Source organism: Parathielavia appendiculata, assembly GCF_033297405.1.
Source record: "Parathielavia appendiculata strain CBS 731.68 unplaced genomic scaffold N657scaffold_9, whole genome shotgun sequence".
Classification (NCBI taxonomy): domain Eukaryota; kingdom Fungi; phylum Ascomycota; class Sordariomycetes; order Sordariales; family Chaetomiaceae; genus Parathielavia; species Parathielavia appendiculata.
The window spans coordinates 1,117,066-1,132,457 of record NW_026944228.1 but is presented as its reverse complement, the minus strand read 5'-3'; the positions used below and the strand labels follow the sequence as shown (position 1 = coordinate 1,132,457).

The 15,392-nt window shown below is 55.6% G+C and overlaps 3 protein-coding genes across 3 annotated transcripts; all 3 read left to right on the top strand.

Annotated features, from left to right (window-relative positions):
• The first annotated feature begins 730 nt into the window (after positions 1 to 730).
• Positions 731 to 978, top strand: N657DRAFT_647225 (uncharacterized protein). Its single transcript, XM_062793269.1, has one exon. It carries the CDS (start codon positions 748 to 750, stop codon positions 964 to 966), a length of 219 nt encoding a protein of 72 aa, XP_062646282.1. The 5' UTR covers positions 731 to 747; the 3' UTR covers positions 967 to 978.
• A 1,538-nt stretch (positions 979 to 2,516) lies between these two features.
• N657DRAFT_509668 (uncharacterized protein) lies at positions 2,517 to 7,366 on the top strand. Its single transcript, XM_062787714.1, has 3 exons — positions 2,517 to 2,656; positions 2,783 to 5,849; positions 5,906 to 7,366. Exons 1-3 carry the CDS (start codon positions 2,598 to 2,600, stop codon positions 7,196 to 7,198), a joined length of 4,419 nt encoding a protein of 1,472 aa, XP_062646281.1. The 5' UTR covers positions 2,517 to 2,597; the 3' UTR covers positions 7,199 to 7,366.
• A 6,470-nt stretch (positions 7,367 to 13,836) lies between these two features.
• N657DRAFT_575849 (uncharacterized protein) lies at positions 13,837 to 14,085 on the top strand (the record flags this gene model as incomplete). The annotated part of the gene is made up of 1 exon (XM_062789133.1): positions 13,837 to 14,085. One exon carries the CDS (start codon positions 13,837 to 13,839, stop codon positions 14,083 to 14,085), a length of 249 nt encoding a protein of 82 aa, XP_062646280.1.
• Between the last annotated feature and the right edge of the window lie 1,307 nt (positions 14,086 to 15,392).

Sequence of the window (15,392 nt, the reverse complement as noted above, 5' to 3'; positions counted from 1 at the left end):
ATTGCCCAAGTGTAGGGCTCATGGTGGGGGCCCTGACAGAACGTCCTACGTTCCCCACTGGCTTCTGCAAGTAAGCCGCCGTTGTCGACTCTCGTTGGTTCATTTGTGACAGGCACAAGGCAGAACTGCAGGAACCGGACGAGGCCCACACGGTAGCCGTGGGGGCCGGGCGATCAAGGGTAGACTTGGGTAGCTGGCTACCCAAGGCGATCAAGGATAGCTCTTGGTAGGCTGCGATCATGGGCGATCATGAAGGCTCTACCAAGTATATAGTCACTCGTTCTGGAGGACTCTGGGAGTTCTCCAGTAAGCAACTTAAGTGCAAGATTGTCAGTACCTTTGGACATTGCTTGTTGTGAACCCTTTGGCTTCACCGAACCTCACCCCGTTGTCAAAGCTATAACCTTCAGGAGTCCCTTTCAGAAGTAGGGGCTTTGAGATTCGTCACACGTGGCAGGGAAACAGTGGGGACACTTAGCTGTATGGTGCCACCAACCACCGAAGCTAAGGACCTGGCCAGCTGCAGAGATACGCTCGCAGAGAGACCTGTATAGAGCTCTCGACGAGTGGGGGAACAAAGAGAGAAGGCTTGCAAGGAAGGTAATTAGGTAGCTACTATGCTCGGGGAAGCTCCTGGAGTATAGTAGGGGCCGTAACAGATATCTGGAGAGCGAGAGACTCAGATTGGAACTTGGACTTTCTTCTCTCAAGGATCAGTTAGTTAGTCAAGTTGTCAGGGCCCCCACCATGAGCCCTACACTTGGGCAATTGGCGGGCGAGACACTGTGGATTTCATGGCGCAGCGACATGACTCGCAGCAGAGAGAGGATATCTGGAGAGCAGGAGACTCAGATTGGAACTTGGAACTTCCCTCTCTCAAGGATCAGTCAGTTGGTTAGGGGTGCACGCACAATACAGTCGTCTTGCCTGCTGCTTGTTGAGGATTCGGTGCATCTTCCTTGGTGAGCTTGTGTGTGTCACCTTACACAAGTGGTGCACGCACAATACAGTCGTTTCGCCTATTTCTCGCTGCGGATTCAGTGCATCTTCCTTGGTGAGCCTGTGTGTGTCACCTTACATACGGCTAGAACTAGGCTAGTTCGATGGCTTAGTTAGCTATATACACCTTTCTTTTCGCTGTAGCGGGTGGATTCAAGACTTCAGACTGGTATAGAGAAGACAGGTGTTTTTAGTCCAGCCTTGCAGGCATAGTTTTCCTTTACAATTAGTGGTAGTGTTGGATTTTGCAAGTGGTGACTAATAGCTTGGCACTATGATTCTCAGCAGCAGGAGGAGACGGGGTAACTTTTGGAACAACAGAGAGAGCAGCATCATACATCACAGTGGATAGTTGCTGAGGCAAATCCCAAAACCATATTAACACGCCCGTTAAAGTAAGCAAACATCAACCCGGGTTTGCCGTTGAGTACCCTGAGCATTTTACATCCCACAATGGCGGTTTACCTGTCTACACGTTTAGTGTTCGAATTGTTACTTCGATCATCAGGCAGTCAAGCAGGCTGTCCGCAAGCATAACGGCCTCGGTGGCTAAACACTTGCATCTGCAGAAATCAAAACTTTCTTCAACTTTGTGATGCTGCAAATCCTTAGCTTTGGCCGACCGTGTTGACGTGTTGGCCTGGCTTGGGTATCCCGGCAGCTGGACACTTTTGCTCAAGCTTCGCTTGATGTTGGATTGTGGTTCGTAAGGTACAACACCTTGTTGGGCATCCTGATGCCCATGCAGCCATTCAACAATTTCCCTTAAACAGCCCAATTTACCAGTCCTGTTCATGCCCTCGTTGCCAACGGCTGGCTGTCTACACGTAATTGCGGCAAGGTAGAATCTTAAATAAGTCTTCCAGTGGGATCATCATGGAAGCCGAAGGTGTTGGAAGCCAAAGCCGGTTCATCAAGTGTTAGGTACGCCAACTATCCGTACCTGCGTACCTTACGTACTGTATTGCATCGGCAATTGGCACCCCTTTTCTTGTCCCCACCTCGTAATGGAGTCCCTGAATGCACATCGTCCCAACTATGGCTTGTGGGGAAGCCTGTTGCCCCGTGAAAAATGAGCTTGTTGAATGAGGGACTTGCAAACTTGTCAGGTTACGGTAAGGTACCGCTGTGAGCGCAACCACCTGGACCCACCAACCCACGGTCACTGTCACTCCGCTGCACCTGCCTCGACTGGCAGCAAAAACAACCTGCAAGCGGGACACAGAGCGGCTCGTTCCATCCCAATTCACGCCTTGCCGGCGACCCGATCAACAGACGCCGAAGTCGACGAGAGCACCCTTCGCTGGCTCGGTGCACAGGCATTCGGCCTTCTTCCCCCAAAACAACATCAGAAGAGTGTCTTGGACAACACTGGATTGTTCGCATCATCTTACACCGGAATGAGGTAGCCTTTCGACTGCTCTCAGCTCCCTGAGCCCTGGGCGTCATCTTTTCTCGACTGGGGCGTGTCCGATTCTCCGCCTTGACCTGGGGTCGACATCACCGGGCTTCACTTGTTGTGTCACTGCCATCTCGACGCGAACCAATTCAACTGAGGCTCTCTGCCCTCGGACCGCTGTCGCGCCGCGCTTCCCCTTATGAACAGAGACCGCCCCGTCCCCGCTGGCCCCAGACGGGAAAACCAGTCGCCCCCAAGGTTGTTATTGCCCAATTGATCAGCTCCCTCCCACCCGTGCATCATCACGAGTGGAGCTTCTAGTTGAGCATTTATCCGATGTCGCCGTACGACAGATTCGCTGACTTGCTTTGTTTTGCAATCCAGGAGGTCGCGCAACTCCAGTCCCACCAAGACTGGCTCCATCAACCGGCCCACTATCGATGCTCCGATGCTCAGCGCTTCGTCCTCCAACAATCATTCTTTATTCTCCTTTGGTGGCAGAAATGGCTTGTCCGACGACGTGACCGACAGCAACACCTCGTTCGAGTTCCTCCCCTCTGTCAGCTTCGACGACCTGCAGAGCAGCCTGGAATCCGCTTCGGCAGACTTCCGGCTGACCCAGTTCCCATCCCCGACCGGCCAAGGAACTATCCTGGGAAGCAGTGCGCTCGCAGCACACGACATGGTGGAACAGGAACGTCCCGATGGGACGAGGAATGCCACGAGTAACCATGCTCCCGTGCAACAGCCGGCTGTCACGCGCTCCCGTACTGGCTCCATTCTGCGGAGGCCGAGCACCTCCAGTAGACATACAAGCATAACATCAACTGCACCCACCGCCTCCAGCCTCACAAACGCTCCTATCCCCCCTGCGGCCATGCGCTCGCGTCGCCAGAGCCATTACCCCCCGGTCTCCAACGCCAGCATCATTAAGCCGCCAAGGAAATCGACTGGAGATGTGGTGGCCGGAGGGGAGCTTGAGCCTCGCAAGCGAAGACCCAGCGTGGCGTCCCTGTCGGATAGGAACGGACTGGAACCTACAACAAGATCTTCTGTCGACGGTGGATCCCGCCCCGCGGGCGATTTCCTGCGGGCTCACGCCAGCTCGCGAAGTTCAAAGGCGAAATCCGTGCAGCCGCCGCCGAGAGCCAGCCAGGCCATGTTGTCCCCAGACACGAGCGCTCTGTCGCTGGACCACAGCCACATCTCGCTGGCACTGCCCCGGTCACCTCGCGCCGCTGCCAAGGGCTCAAATCCAGCCGCGATGAAGCGCATGTCGGTCATGCCCGGGGTGCCAGCCCTCCCTCATGCTACCGGGCTCGGTGCGAGAACCATCAGCCCCACTGATACGAGGCGGTTGAAACGTCTATCCATGCATTATACACAAGGACAAACGCCTGCTTCAATATTGCCGAATCCGCCGCCGCTATCAGCCGACGTCCGCTCCTCGTCCCGTTCCCCTTCTATGCTTCCCCGAAAGATATCGACTCCATCCTCCTCCCGGACGACACCCGATCCGAATAGGAAGTCGTACAGTTCAGGTCTTTCTGCCACCTCCAACGCCAGCTTCAACACCGCGGCACGGACATTGGCTGTGTCGGGTCAGCAGCGCAACTCCCAGGGTGCCGGCTCGAGGTTACCTGCTCCGAAGGCCCTGAGTCTACACAACTCGGCTAGCCACGACGAAGACGAGGGTGTCCCCCCGGTTCCGGCGATACCAAAGGCGTACGAATCGCCCAAGGATACCTTGGCTGAGACGGTTTTCTTGGATAAGAGGAAGTCAAACCTTGGGTTTGACGCCAGCAGCATCCATAGCAATTCGACCGGGAGTGTTTCCGGGGCCTTGAATGAAGCAACGCCTGCCAAGGTGCAGCGCAGGTCTAGCCATCGCAAGACAGTTCATGCTTCCAAGTTGGATATGGAAGCAAAGCCTGTGGCGCCGCAATCCAAGAAGACGTTACAGCCGTTGAGGCTTCCACCGATTACGCTGGGTCCGTTGAGTACGCCAACTGCTGCCAGGATAGCCGCTCTTCAGGAACAAGGCTCGTCGGAAAGGAACCTCTCCCCTTCCCCAGTCCGACACATCTCAAAGACGCCGACGACGCCAATGACGGCGTCCAAAGGAACCTTCTTCTCTCGCACACGGCCCGATGAAAGAACTGACATTCAGCATCTCAGAAGCAGCAGCTCAATACACAAGTTTAGGCGTGAGACCCCGCCTCCACCTGAGCCAGCGAGTTCATCCGACTCATTCACCGCTGTCAAGAATGGGGGCCAGAGAGCTGGTCCCTCACCATTTTTGAGCTCCTCTCTCCCCAAGGGAGGTCATATGGAAGCTGCCTTCCTGAAGAGGTCGAAAACAGGCGGCGATTTTACCGCACCGCTAGACGCGGCTCCTGATGCGGCAATTCATCACACCAAACCTTCCGGGCCACGGGCGCAAAAGCTTGCGCCAGCACGGCCTCCAAAATCTCCGCCGCCACTGTCGAGTCCCGACGAGCCGCCGACTCCCTCGTCTATGACCTCGCTAAGGAGAAAGCTGAGCTTGTCATGGAAGCGAAGTGCGTCTAAGAACAGCGGGAACCAGGCACAGCCCGAGAAGGGCGAGCACAAGCCTGTTAATCACGATTCCATGCCCCCGCCTCGTATTCCCGCCTCGGCTACGACGAACAGCATCCCAACTGGCAAGCCCCCGAGCCCCGCGCCGTCGACCAAATCCAGCGGGACAGGAACGTACCTGGAGTCGAGGAGGCGCAAGAGCTCAGCCTCGAGTCTGAACGCAATCGTTGCACAGGAACAACGCGGCCGCCCCGATGGCAGTGCAGTGAAGAAGGAATCCACGCTTGACACGGTTGCCGAGCGCACCACAGTCCCCCACAACTCGTCTGTTGTCCAGAGGATTCTCAAGCCCAGGAATTCAGCCGCCGCCCTGCGGCCCCACGATGTCTGGACGTCAGAACTCGACAAGGACGACCTGATCGCCGAAGAGGAGATGAAGAAGCTCGGGTTACGGCGCAAGGACACAGAGCTGGCTGCCCGAACCCTGGATGCGCTTAGGAAGCGTGCCAGTGCGAAAGAGCGTGTCAACCCACAGGAGGCTATCCGGATCGCCATGCTCAACATCTACGAGAGAGGTGAGATCGTGGACTACAAGGACGTCTACTTCTGTGGCACGCAAAATGCTGCCAAGGTCGTCGGGGATCCCCAGTCGGACAGTCCCAACTTCGGCTATGACGACGAGCGCGGGGACTACACCATCGTGCCCGGCGATCATCTCGCGTATCGGTACGAGATCATTGACGTGCTTGGGAAGGGAAGCTTTGGACAGGTGGTCCGCTGCATTGACCACAAGACTGGTGTTCTGGTTGCGGTCAAGATCATCCGCAACAAGAAGCGGTTCCACCAGCAGGCTCTGGTTGAGGTGAATATTCTGCAGAAGCTGCGCGAATGGGTAAGTGCATTACCGGAGATGGTGACTCGGTTATTTGGCCTGACCGTCGCATATAGGATCCCCACAACAAGCACAGCATGGTCAACTTCACTCACAGCTTTTATTTTCGTGGGCATCTCTGCATCTCCACCGAGCTCCTCGATATGAACCTCTACGAGTTCATCAAATCAAATGCCTTCCGTGGCTTCTCGCTCAAGATGATCCGCAGGTTCACCAAGCAGATGCTCAGCTCGCTCAACTTGCTCAAGCAGCACAAGGTCATCCACTGTGACCTGAAACCAGAAAACATTCTTCTACGGCATCCTCTACACACTGAGATCAAGGTCATCGACTTTGGATCCAGTTGTTTCGAAAACGAAAAAGTGTATACGTATATTCAATCCAGATTCTATCGCTCCCCCGAAGTTATCCTCGGCATGACTTACGGCATGCCCATCGACATGTGGTCTCTTGGCTGCATCCTGGCCGAGCTCTATACCGGCGTGCCTATCTTTCCCGGCGAGAACGAGCAGGAGCAGCTGGCCTGCATTATGGAAGTGTTTGGGCCTCCCGAAAAGCACCTGATCGAGAAGTCGACCCGCAAGAAACTCTTCTTTGACAGCATGGGCAAGCCCCGGCTCACCGTCTCGTCCAAGGGCCGCCGCCGGCGTCCGTCCTCCAAAACGCTGCAGCAAGTCCTCAAGTGCGACGATGAGCCCTTCCTCGACTTCATCGCCCGCTGCCTCCGTTGGGACCCGGATCGCCGCATGAAGCCCGAGGAAGCTATCCGCCACGAGTTCATCACGGGCCAAAAGACCTCTGTCCCTGTTCCCCGCTCCGCTGTCCGCGACTCCTCCCCTTCCAAACGCGTCAACTCCCTCGGCGCACCGAGACCCCTGCCCGAACCCCCCGCCGCCGCTGTCGTCAAGACCAGTAGCACCATCGCTTCCCTCCGCACGCGAGACAACACCACTGCTGGGTTTGCTCATCACCACCACCATCACCACAGCGGCGGGCCAATGAAACCGGGCGGTGGTGTCCCGTCCTCGGTCACCACCCGCCGCACGTCGGGCACCACGGCTGGTGGCATTAATACCGCGGGCGGCGTGAAACGCGCCAGCTCGGGCACCATCACGACGGCGCATTTCGGTAACGGCACGAGCGGCACCGGCAGTGGTGGGAGTGGTGCAGCGCCGTCGCTGAGTAACAGTAACCTGCCGAGGGCGTCGATTCGTAGTGTGAGCGGCTCTCTGGCGACTACTGCGGGTATTGGTGGCGCTGGTGCGGGTGGGGTGGCCCACCACCACCACAACAAGACGGATTCTTTGGCCGCTGCCGGGGCGACGGCTGCGATGAGTCGGCGTGCTTAGGAGGCACGCTTGGAGAGCCGGAGGAGGTGGGAGAGGATTGGGTCTTGGTGATGGGCTTTGTTGTTGGTTTTTGGTGTTGACTGTGCTGGGTGAAATAAACGGGGTCTTTTTTTATGGGGTTGGGGCAACGGTGGTTGGCGGTGTGGTAGAGTGGTTGATGGGCGTAGGATTCGTTCTGTTGGAGGGGACGGATTGCGCTTTTGTGACTTGCGAAGCGAACGACGGCTGGGAGGAGTGGGACGGGACTGCGATGTGTAGAAAAGAGGTGCTGATGTGTCACTGTGCTGTATGAAGTTTTGGTGTTTGACGCCAACCGCATCCTACCTAGTGGTTCAATGAACGGACGAGACGAGACGAGAGGAACAGGCAAAGACGGACGGGATGATGATACCACCTTTTGTTCTTATTCTTTTTTTTTAATTACGCTGCGCGTTTCTCTTATCAGCAACTCACCCTGCATGGCATTGCGAATACTATACTGGTTTCGCCTTGTTTTGTCTGGATCGTCTGTCTCCCTCCTGTTTGGATGCTCTGGACGGTCAGGCACACTGGATAGGACACTGGGTAGAGAAGTGAGATGGCTCTGGTTGCTGGTAATGATGTACTGTGGTATGGGCGGCAACTCACACTACAACTGCGTTATATACGTCACAGCCGGGGTTATGGGCATAGATGTTGCGTTTGTTTCTCGTGGTCCAGGTGCAACAATTTTTTTTTGCTGTTCTTGGTCCAGGCTCTTTTGCTGATTCACTTCGTTGTTTCCTCATGGTGTGGGAAGCTTGGGGATGGCTCCTCGTGCGAACGCAGTTACTTCTCAGATTGAGAAGGGTTTCGAATGCAGTCGCTCCCCCCTGTCCCAGCAGATTGCTTCCAAGCTCTACTCGCGTTTCTGTTTGGGAGCTCGCTAATCCAAGACGGGGACGTAGGACATTTGGCATAAAGGTCACAGTCCAACGGCCACGGATAGGGGATCATCGACGAGAAGAGAAAGGGGTCGAGGCATTGGCAGAGTGTAAGGAGTGCGAACGACAAGCGTTGGCAAAGTAAATAGGACTTGCTGTTCAGGAGTGTGCCCTCGAACCAGTGAGACGAGGCTGTGCTAAGGGAGGAAGGTGCAAGAGGGCGGTGTTGAAGCAGGGGGAACCGTTGAGACCCGGGCTTGAATCGTGGCAAGCCACGGCCGAGTCACAGACATACCTAGACAAAGAGCACGATTTGGTGCAATGATGTTGGACAGAGATGGGTGAATGTCGGGCATCCTCTGGCCTCGGAAGGATAACGAGATCTGTTAAGTCTACGGATCCGTAGTTCTTATGTGGCGAGGCGAAGGCAGAAGAAACAGAGTTGGGGTGACTTCCCCGTGAGGGTCCCGTGTCAAAACAGATGGACATATTCTTGATTCCAGTACAGTGATTCGATTGGGTCCCCCAACCACTCCGTCTCTTCTCGCATACCTCGGAGCGGTATCCGCGCCCGAGTAGAGCGAACACTGAGCCCGTTATGTGGTACTGGGATGCTCCAGTGATCTGTGACTGCTTTTCTTTTGATTTTCCAGGATCAGCCCAAGCCTTGGTGTCAAGTCTGCTTACATAGTCTGCTAGCACGGAGGGGGAAAACACGACGGCCAGCGGATCACTGCGGGAGGGGGGCGTCCTTGATGATCGGCTCTTCCGTCTCTCGTCATCTCGCGCCGTCCCGCCCGAGTGGCACTAACACTCCTGCCGGAGGTATCAGAGTGTACCAGTACTTCCTGAAAGACTGGACACGCAGCCCACATGGACTCGGGGCGTGGATGGAGCATGAGAAGGACAGGAGAGTCAGGGCTTGCCTTGCGAAGCGGACCTTCCTTGCCGCCTCCATGGCACGTAGCCGGCGAGGCAATGACCAGGGCATGTAGTTAACTTGCATACAGTATACTAAAGCGCTATGACACTGCTCGAGAAAAGCCGTACGTCAAAGAGCAGTCCTAGAGGGAAAGGTAAGCTGGCCACGGCTCGGAGCCTCCCAGAGATAGACCAATCAGTCAGTTTGGGAATTCACGACACGCCCGGCTACGGTGCCATATCTTGGAGATGAGGCACGCATTGCCGTAGGGGTGCAGTCAAGGTTCAGGACCTCGTTTTGCCCCAAACCGTTTGCGGAGTTTGCCAGCTTGCAGGTGAGAAATTCCGGGGACGCCAGCCCTGTTGGTGGAGTGCTCGTCTCCGACGTCTACGGTATGCGGCTTCCCGTGAGTTCGGTCTATTCGAGGTCATCAGCGGATGGGTTTGGGGAAACGGTGGGGGCTAACACAGCCCTACGTTGTCGATGGTTCAGCTCGTTCCACGTTGCCGCAATGCCCGATGGCATTGGACTGTGCCGTACCTTTCATCGAAACCGCCGGAGAGGCAGTCGCTTTCAATTGCCGTGTCAGTGGCGTCGAGATGGCGCAACGTCTCAATCTCAAGCAATGAAAGCTAAGGTGGAGGAAAACACTTGGCCACTTCGGGACAGTTGTCCATGTTTCCAAGGCAGAGGCGCGCAGAATGAGTGACAGACATTGGGATCTACGCATGTGAAGGAATAGAGCGTCATCCATCGCAAGCAGAAGGGACTGGAGAAACTTCCAGGTTGATAACTGTGGCTCGTGATGCTGGCTTCTGCGGGTCGTGAAACATAAGACGGCCCGTTGTGATGCCAATACAGCTTGGCCCGACATGTCGGTCTGCAGGCCGGTCTCGCGTTGCGCAGAATATCGCGGTACCTGACGCATCCGCAGTAGCAAAGCACGCCCAGCGACAGCGGGCAAAGAGTCAGCTGGTCAGCCTGGAAACTCGTGTCAACCTAACCGACCCATTCAGCCCAGCCCAAATTACAGGTACCAACAAGAAAAAAGCTTTCCAAGCAGCATCCTCGCAACTATTCAGAATCTATAGTGAGCGGCTGAACTTAACCTTTGGCCATTTTCCATGTCCTCGAAGAATCGGCGTAGTTCTCAAAATTCCTCAAGGGTCTTGTGATCGCAGGGGATGAGGCTGAGCAGAGTGGGAGCGCTGGCGAGCTCCAAGGTTGATGGCAGAAAAGAAATCTTGAGAATGGGAAGCGATGAAGGCGGAAAACGACACTCCTGCGACATCACAGTCAACGACGATGAAGAGCCATGACGTCCTCCCACACCTCAGCAAGGCTGTTGTTGCCTCGCAGGTGAGATGCGCGCTTGCCTAAATAGGTAAGCAGCAAATGGCAGGTCACGGGTTATCTCCGGATACCCACAATCCCTCACCTTTCACTTAAGGACCCGATTTCACCACCTTTCCTCTTCCAAACTTCATTGATTGCCCGTTTTACGGAACTACGTTCTCAGTCCACTGACGGCAACTCCGTGGTCAAAATCCGGTTTTGAAACCCTTCAAGTCGCTGCGATTGCGATCGTCTAAATGACTTGATGGAGTCAGTGCCCACTTGTCCAGTCACAGTCATCCATCGCGAGGCTGTGCTGCGAGCTAGCTTGAGCTTCGGTGAGCCGTGGTTGGCTCAACACCAGAACCGAGTGCCGCAAGCCGTTCGGCAAGTGTCTGTCCCGTCCTGGTAGCCCAGGCGATTGGCCCGGTCCCGAGTGTTTCCCCGTCCCCACACGCCAGAGCCCCATTCGGCATTGACAATACACGGTGGTCGAACCGGGCGCAGGATGAATAGAGTTCTTGCGAGGGCCGGGCCATGGAGGTTTCCGTTGAGAAGGGACTGCGAGGCAGATCGCAAGGCTCAACGGCTTGCGCCGATCGACTCCACACCCTTTGGTAATCGCTTTTCACAATACGAACATTACCGAGTCTTCAAGTCGCAACCCAAAGGGCCCGCAGGTGAGCAGTACTGTATTGTAAGTACAATTTCCGCCCCCTACGTTTCTTTACGTTTCGACGATCCCCGATCGGTAATGGCGGTCCCAAGCAGACGGTCCAGGGGCAGCCACTGGCGATCATGGCAACCCACCATACCCTTCGGCCATTGGGCGAGGTACGGATTCCATGACCCGATGCTTCAACATTGATGAGTTCGAGCACGTCCATTAAGACAAATGCATTAGTTGAAAGCTCCATCTTCACGGATATTCACCGTCCACCTGCTCGCGGGCTGTATCCATTCGGCGTTTCGTCCCCAGGCGCTCGGGGCTGGACTCGACCGACCCCGATAATCGGCATTTTTTGTGCCGTACAACACCCAATGATGTTACACACGCGCTAACCACGGCCGTGCCTGTCGTTCCGGTGCCGAGTTTCTCACGGGCTTGATTCGGCGCGGCATGCTGTCAGCAGAGGCCGCCGTCTCGTTCATCGGGGAGCAGATGTGACTGTCCAGAAGCACCCAATCAGAGGTCTTTTTTCAGCGTCGTTTCATCTCTTGGCAGCCGTTTCGGTCCACCAAGCTGCACCAACAGCATGCCCCGGGAGTTACCACACCTGGCCGGATCGTAGGCCATCAAGCGCAATCTGCAGCCGTGCAGCCATTGGGTGGCCCGCATTGCAAACGCACGGGATGTATCTGAGATCCTTCATCACAACGAGCATCTCTTGTTCCTCCTTGGGGTGTGCGGTGCCTGGCGCAATCAGCCACAACCCAGGTGAGATGACCGTGGGGTCTGCCTGCTCCCTCTTGGATCGGTGAGCAAGCCCGCGCTACGTCGCGGGCCCTTTGGTGGTTCAGCAGACAAGCTGCTAATTACGGACGCCCTCAGAAAACCGAGAGTAGGGCGTTGTAAATCGGTCTACATGTAGGAAGGAGTCCTGCAAAGGACACGAACACCGGCGGCATGCTCTGATCAAGCAATGCTGTGTTATCGAGCCGCGCTAGCAGTGAATGGCGCACTCGTCCGGGCGTTCGACCAGTCCACGCAAAGGCATGTGGTTCAAGTTAGACGCTTGCTGGCTCCATTACAGAGGGAATTGACGGGGCCGGGTCGCCAAGAAAGCAGCAGCAGTGAATCCCGACCATGAACCGATAAACGAGCACCTGGCTTTCGTCCTCCCTCCCATGGTGCTTGCTTATGAGCAAGAACAGAAGCGCGCAGATACTCAGTTCGCCATAGACCCCGTTGCTTTGCGACAGTCTTGATTCTATCTGTCGGAACGATTGGGCTGGCGTCTGCATGTGCTCGGTCGATGCTGCGTCACTGGAGCCATCTGTGACACCTCGGTGCCTGGAGCACGCAGTCAACCCGACGCCGTGAGCATTGCTCCGCCGGTAGACCAAAATCACAATACAGGGCAATCTCGCACCGATCTGTTGGAGGCAGCGTTGCGAAAACACCATCTCGTCGAGGTGCATCCGGGATCAGTGTACCTTACGTGTACAAACTGGCTTGACGTCACCGTCCGCCTTGTGCCATTTGCCAATCCCGGCAGCAGTCAAACGGTAAGATGGCACACATCTAGGGCACATGATTCGGTAACTTCCCTGGCCGGCCTCCTGTCCGGATCCCGTCTGAGCGTTAGTCACGCCGCGGCGGGCTCTTCCGGGTTGTTCTCCAGTCAGGTTGCCATGTTCCGTTTGGATGGTTTCCGGCACCCGCCTTGGGACACTGCGGCGCTGCTGGCATCACCACGCCTGGGTCTCTACGCGACTCTTTTGGGGGCATGCTCTGGGACAATACTGCGGCACAGTGCGCAGGCCCACTTCCAGGACAGGACCGCAACAAGGGACCCTGTCAACTCCCGGTTAGGACCTGGCGCCCTGCAGTGGATCAAGCCCCACAGCCGGATTCAATTCCTCGGTTTTGCTCCCACCTCCAAACGCAGCGTCGTGCGCACCTGCGAAGCAACACCTGCAACCTACGTCTAATTCGGACACTGCAACCTGCAACATGCGGACACTCTGTTCCTGCTTCCCAAGCGGGCGGCCCACACACCCTCTCCGCTGCGCCTTTGCAGCCCCTTCGACGATGCCAAACTGCACCAAGACAAAGTCACGGTACGGTACAGTATGAGACAGGACCAGTCCCAGGCGTCCCTGCGCCTTCTTCTAAGACCGCACCCTCTGCATTAGCCTCGCATGCCGCAGATAATGCCCCAGTCATCAGTCATCCTCGTCCGGTTTCTATACCTGGGACCTTTAGTTCAACTGCAGTGAGCAGAACCGGGCGTCACTGCTGCCTTCACGCCGCAGGCCCTCTCAGCCAGTCCCGCCCAGATGACGCCGCGAGACCTTCGCAGGCTCCTGGGACCTATAAGGCTGCCATGATGCCCTCTCCGGTCTGTTGACTGATGAGTCGACATCACAGCCTTCCTCAGGTGTAGTGCCTGATTACTCATTTCTCCATTTCCTTGCACTGGCTGCCTTTCGTTCAAGGCCGCTCTCCGGCATCTGTCTCCTACCTTCCAGCCTGTTCGTTTTCGGTGCTGCCTGAGAACAGTTTTGCTCATATTTATCATCTCTTCTCGCTCGTTTGTGCACATCTTCCTTACTAGTCAGACATAAGTTTTGCACATCTCGGTCGATCTCGATAGCATCATACATCAACTCCGGTACCCCTGGCCGAGCGTCACAACACAAACCGGCCCGGCATCACATAGCGCCCACCAACAACCAACAAGCCGCTGTTTCCTTGATCTCCAAAACGTCCAAATCTCTCAAGGCAGAGACAACACCTCACAGGACGTTTCACCATGTGCTACCAGTTGGTCGAGCTCTACTCGGCATGCCGGTGCCTCTACTACCAGCACGCTGTTGACCGGTGTGCGGCGTATGGGCGGCCTGGCCATGGCATCCAAAGGCGAACAATACTCGTTGGCTATGCCTGCAGCGAGCACTCGTCACATTCCAGTGGATACGACTACGGTTACCCATCTCAGTACTCGGACTCGGGGTACCACTCGGGAAGGTCATCCAAGAGCTCTCGCGGCCACTACCGGTGAAGCGTGCTGTCTTCGATGATGGGCTGCAATTCTCGGCATTCATTACCGCCGCTGGAACGCTTCCAAATCAGGGACTGGGTTGCGTACCTCTACTCGTTCCGGATGAGGGCCTCGGCGGTCGTCCGAGCCCCCTCTCAAAATACCTCTTTTGACGGCCACGACCGCTTGATAGTGACATCGGGCCCCTCCGCCGACCACTGACTTGGGGCCACGACATGTCTGGCTGCCGCGTCACTCCCTTCTCGACGAATGTCGCATACGACTGGAACACGCAGTTTTGTCATCGAAGACCTAGAACGAAGGCCAGCAACGGAGAAATTGGACTCGGAGGACTTCAACATGATATTACGACGTACGAAACATGCCTCAACGGATCGGGTATGGATTGGGACGCAACACACGAAATCTCTTAACGGACCCCGGCTTTCCTTCTTTATCTAGGATCGAGTTTGGTTTCGGCATTTGGATTTCTCGACCTCGGGACAGCATAGCATCGGCATCGGAATGCATACGGAACACAGCATCACCCATGTACAACATCTGGACAGAAACCTAAAACCCCTTGTGTTCTTACTGTTTTATACTTGTTCTCTGTGTTTTTCTCTCATCTCGGTTGGGAATGGTTTTTGCATATGGATATGATACCAGGCGTTTCGAAACAGGAGGACTCCAGGCAACTGGAAACGGTTGGGGACCGGATATTCCTTTGCTCATTTCTTTTACTCGGGGTCCTTGTGGGTTTCTTCTGCTGATTTCTTATTTCTTTTTCTTCCTTCTTTTATGTCTAGATCCTGGCGATGTGCAACGTACTGGACGAACTCACCCCTCATTTATGTTTAATTCCTGCTCTGGTAGCAGCGGCAACTATTGTCATAGCTAGACGATGGGATGGGAGGAGCAGCATATGGCCTGCTCCGGGGAAGATGGTCTTTGCTAGGCCGGGGCGGCGCCCTCTGGCAGGGGCCGCAATTACTTCAAGGGACGATTGAGGCGGGGTGAAGACAGCTAGCAAACGGGATAGCGCAAATAGAAGCAAATGTTCTATCTAGAGCAGAGACTAGGGCGTGTAGGATCTTGTACGGAGTATGGTGGTTCCAAATGCGGTAGTGGCTGGGCAGTACATGGACGGGAGTGGCATGGTCACTTCCTACTCTGTCTTTTCAGGGTTCCTAATGAAATGGCTCTCCTAGATCATCACCCAATGATTGCTTCTAGTTCTCTCCTCTGGAAGACAGAGAAGCAGCACGAGAGCTCAACTCCATGGTGAGATGACTAACCTTGCCATCGTTGGACCGAATTGGTCACGA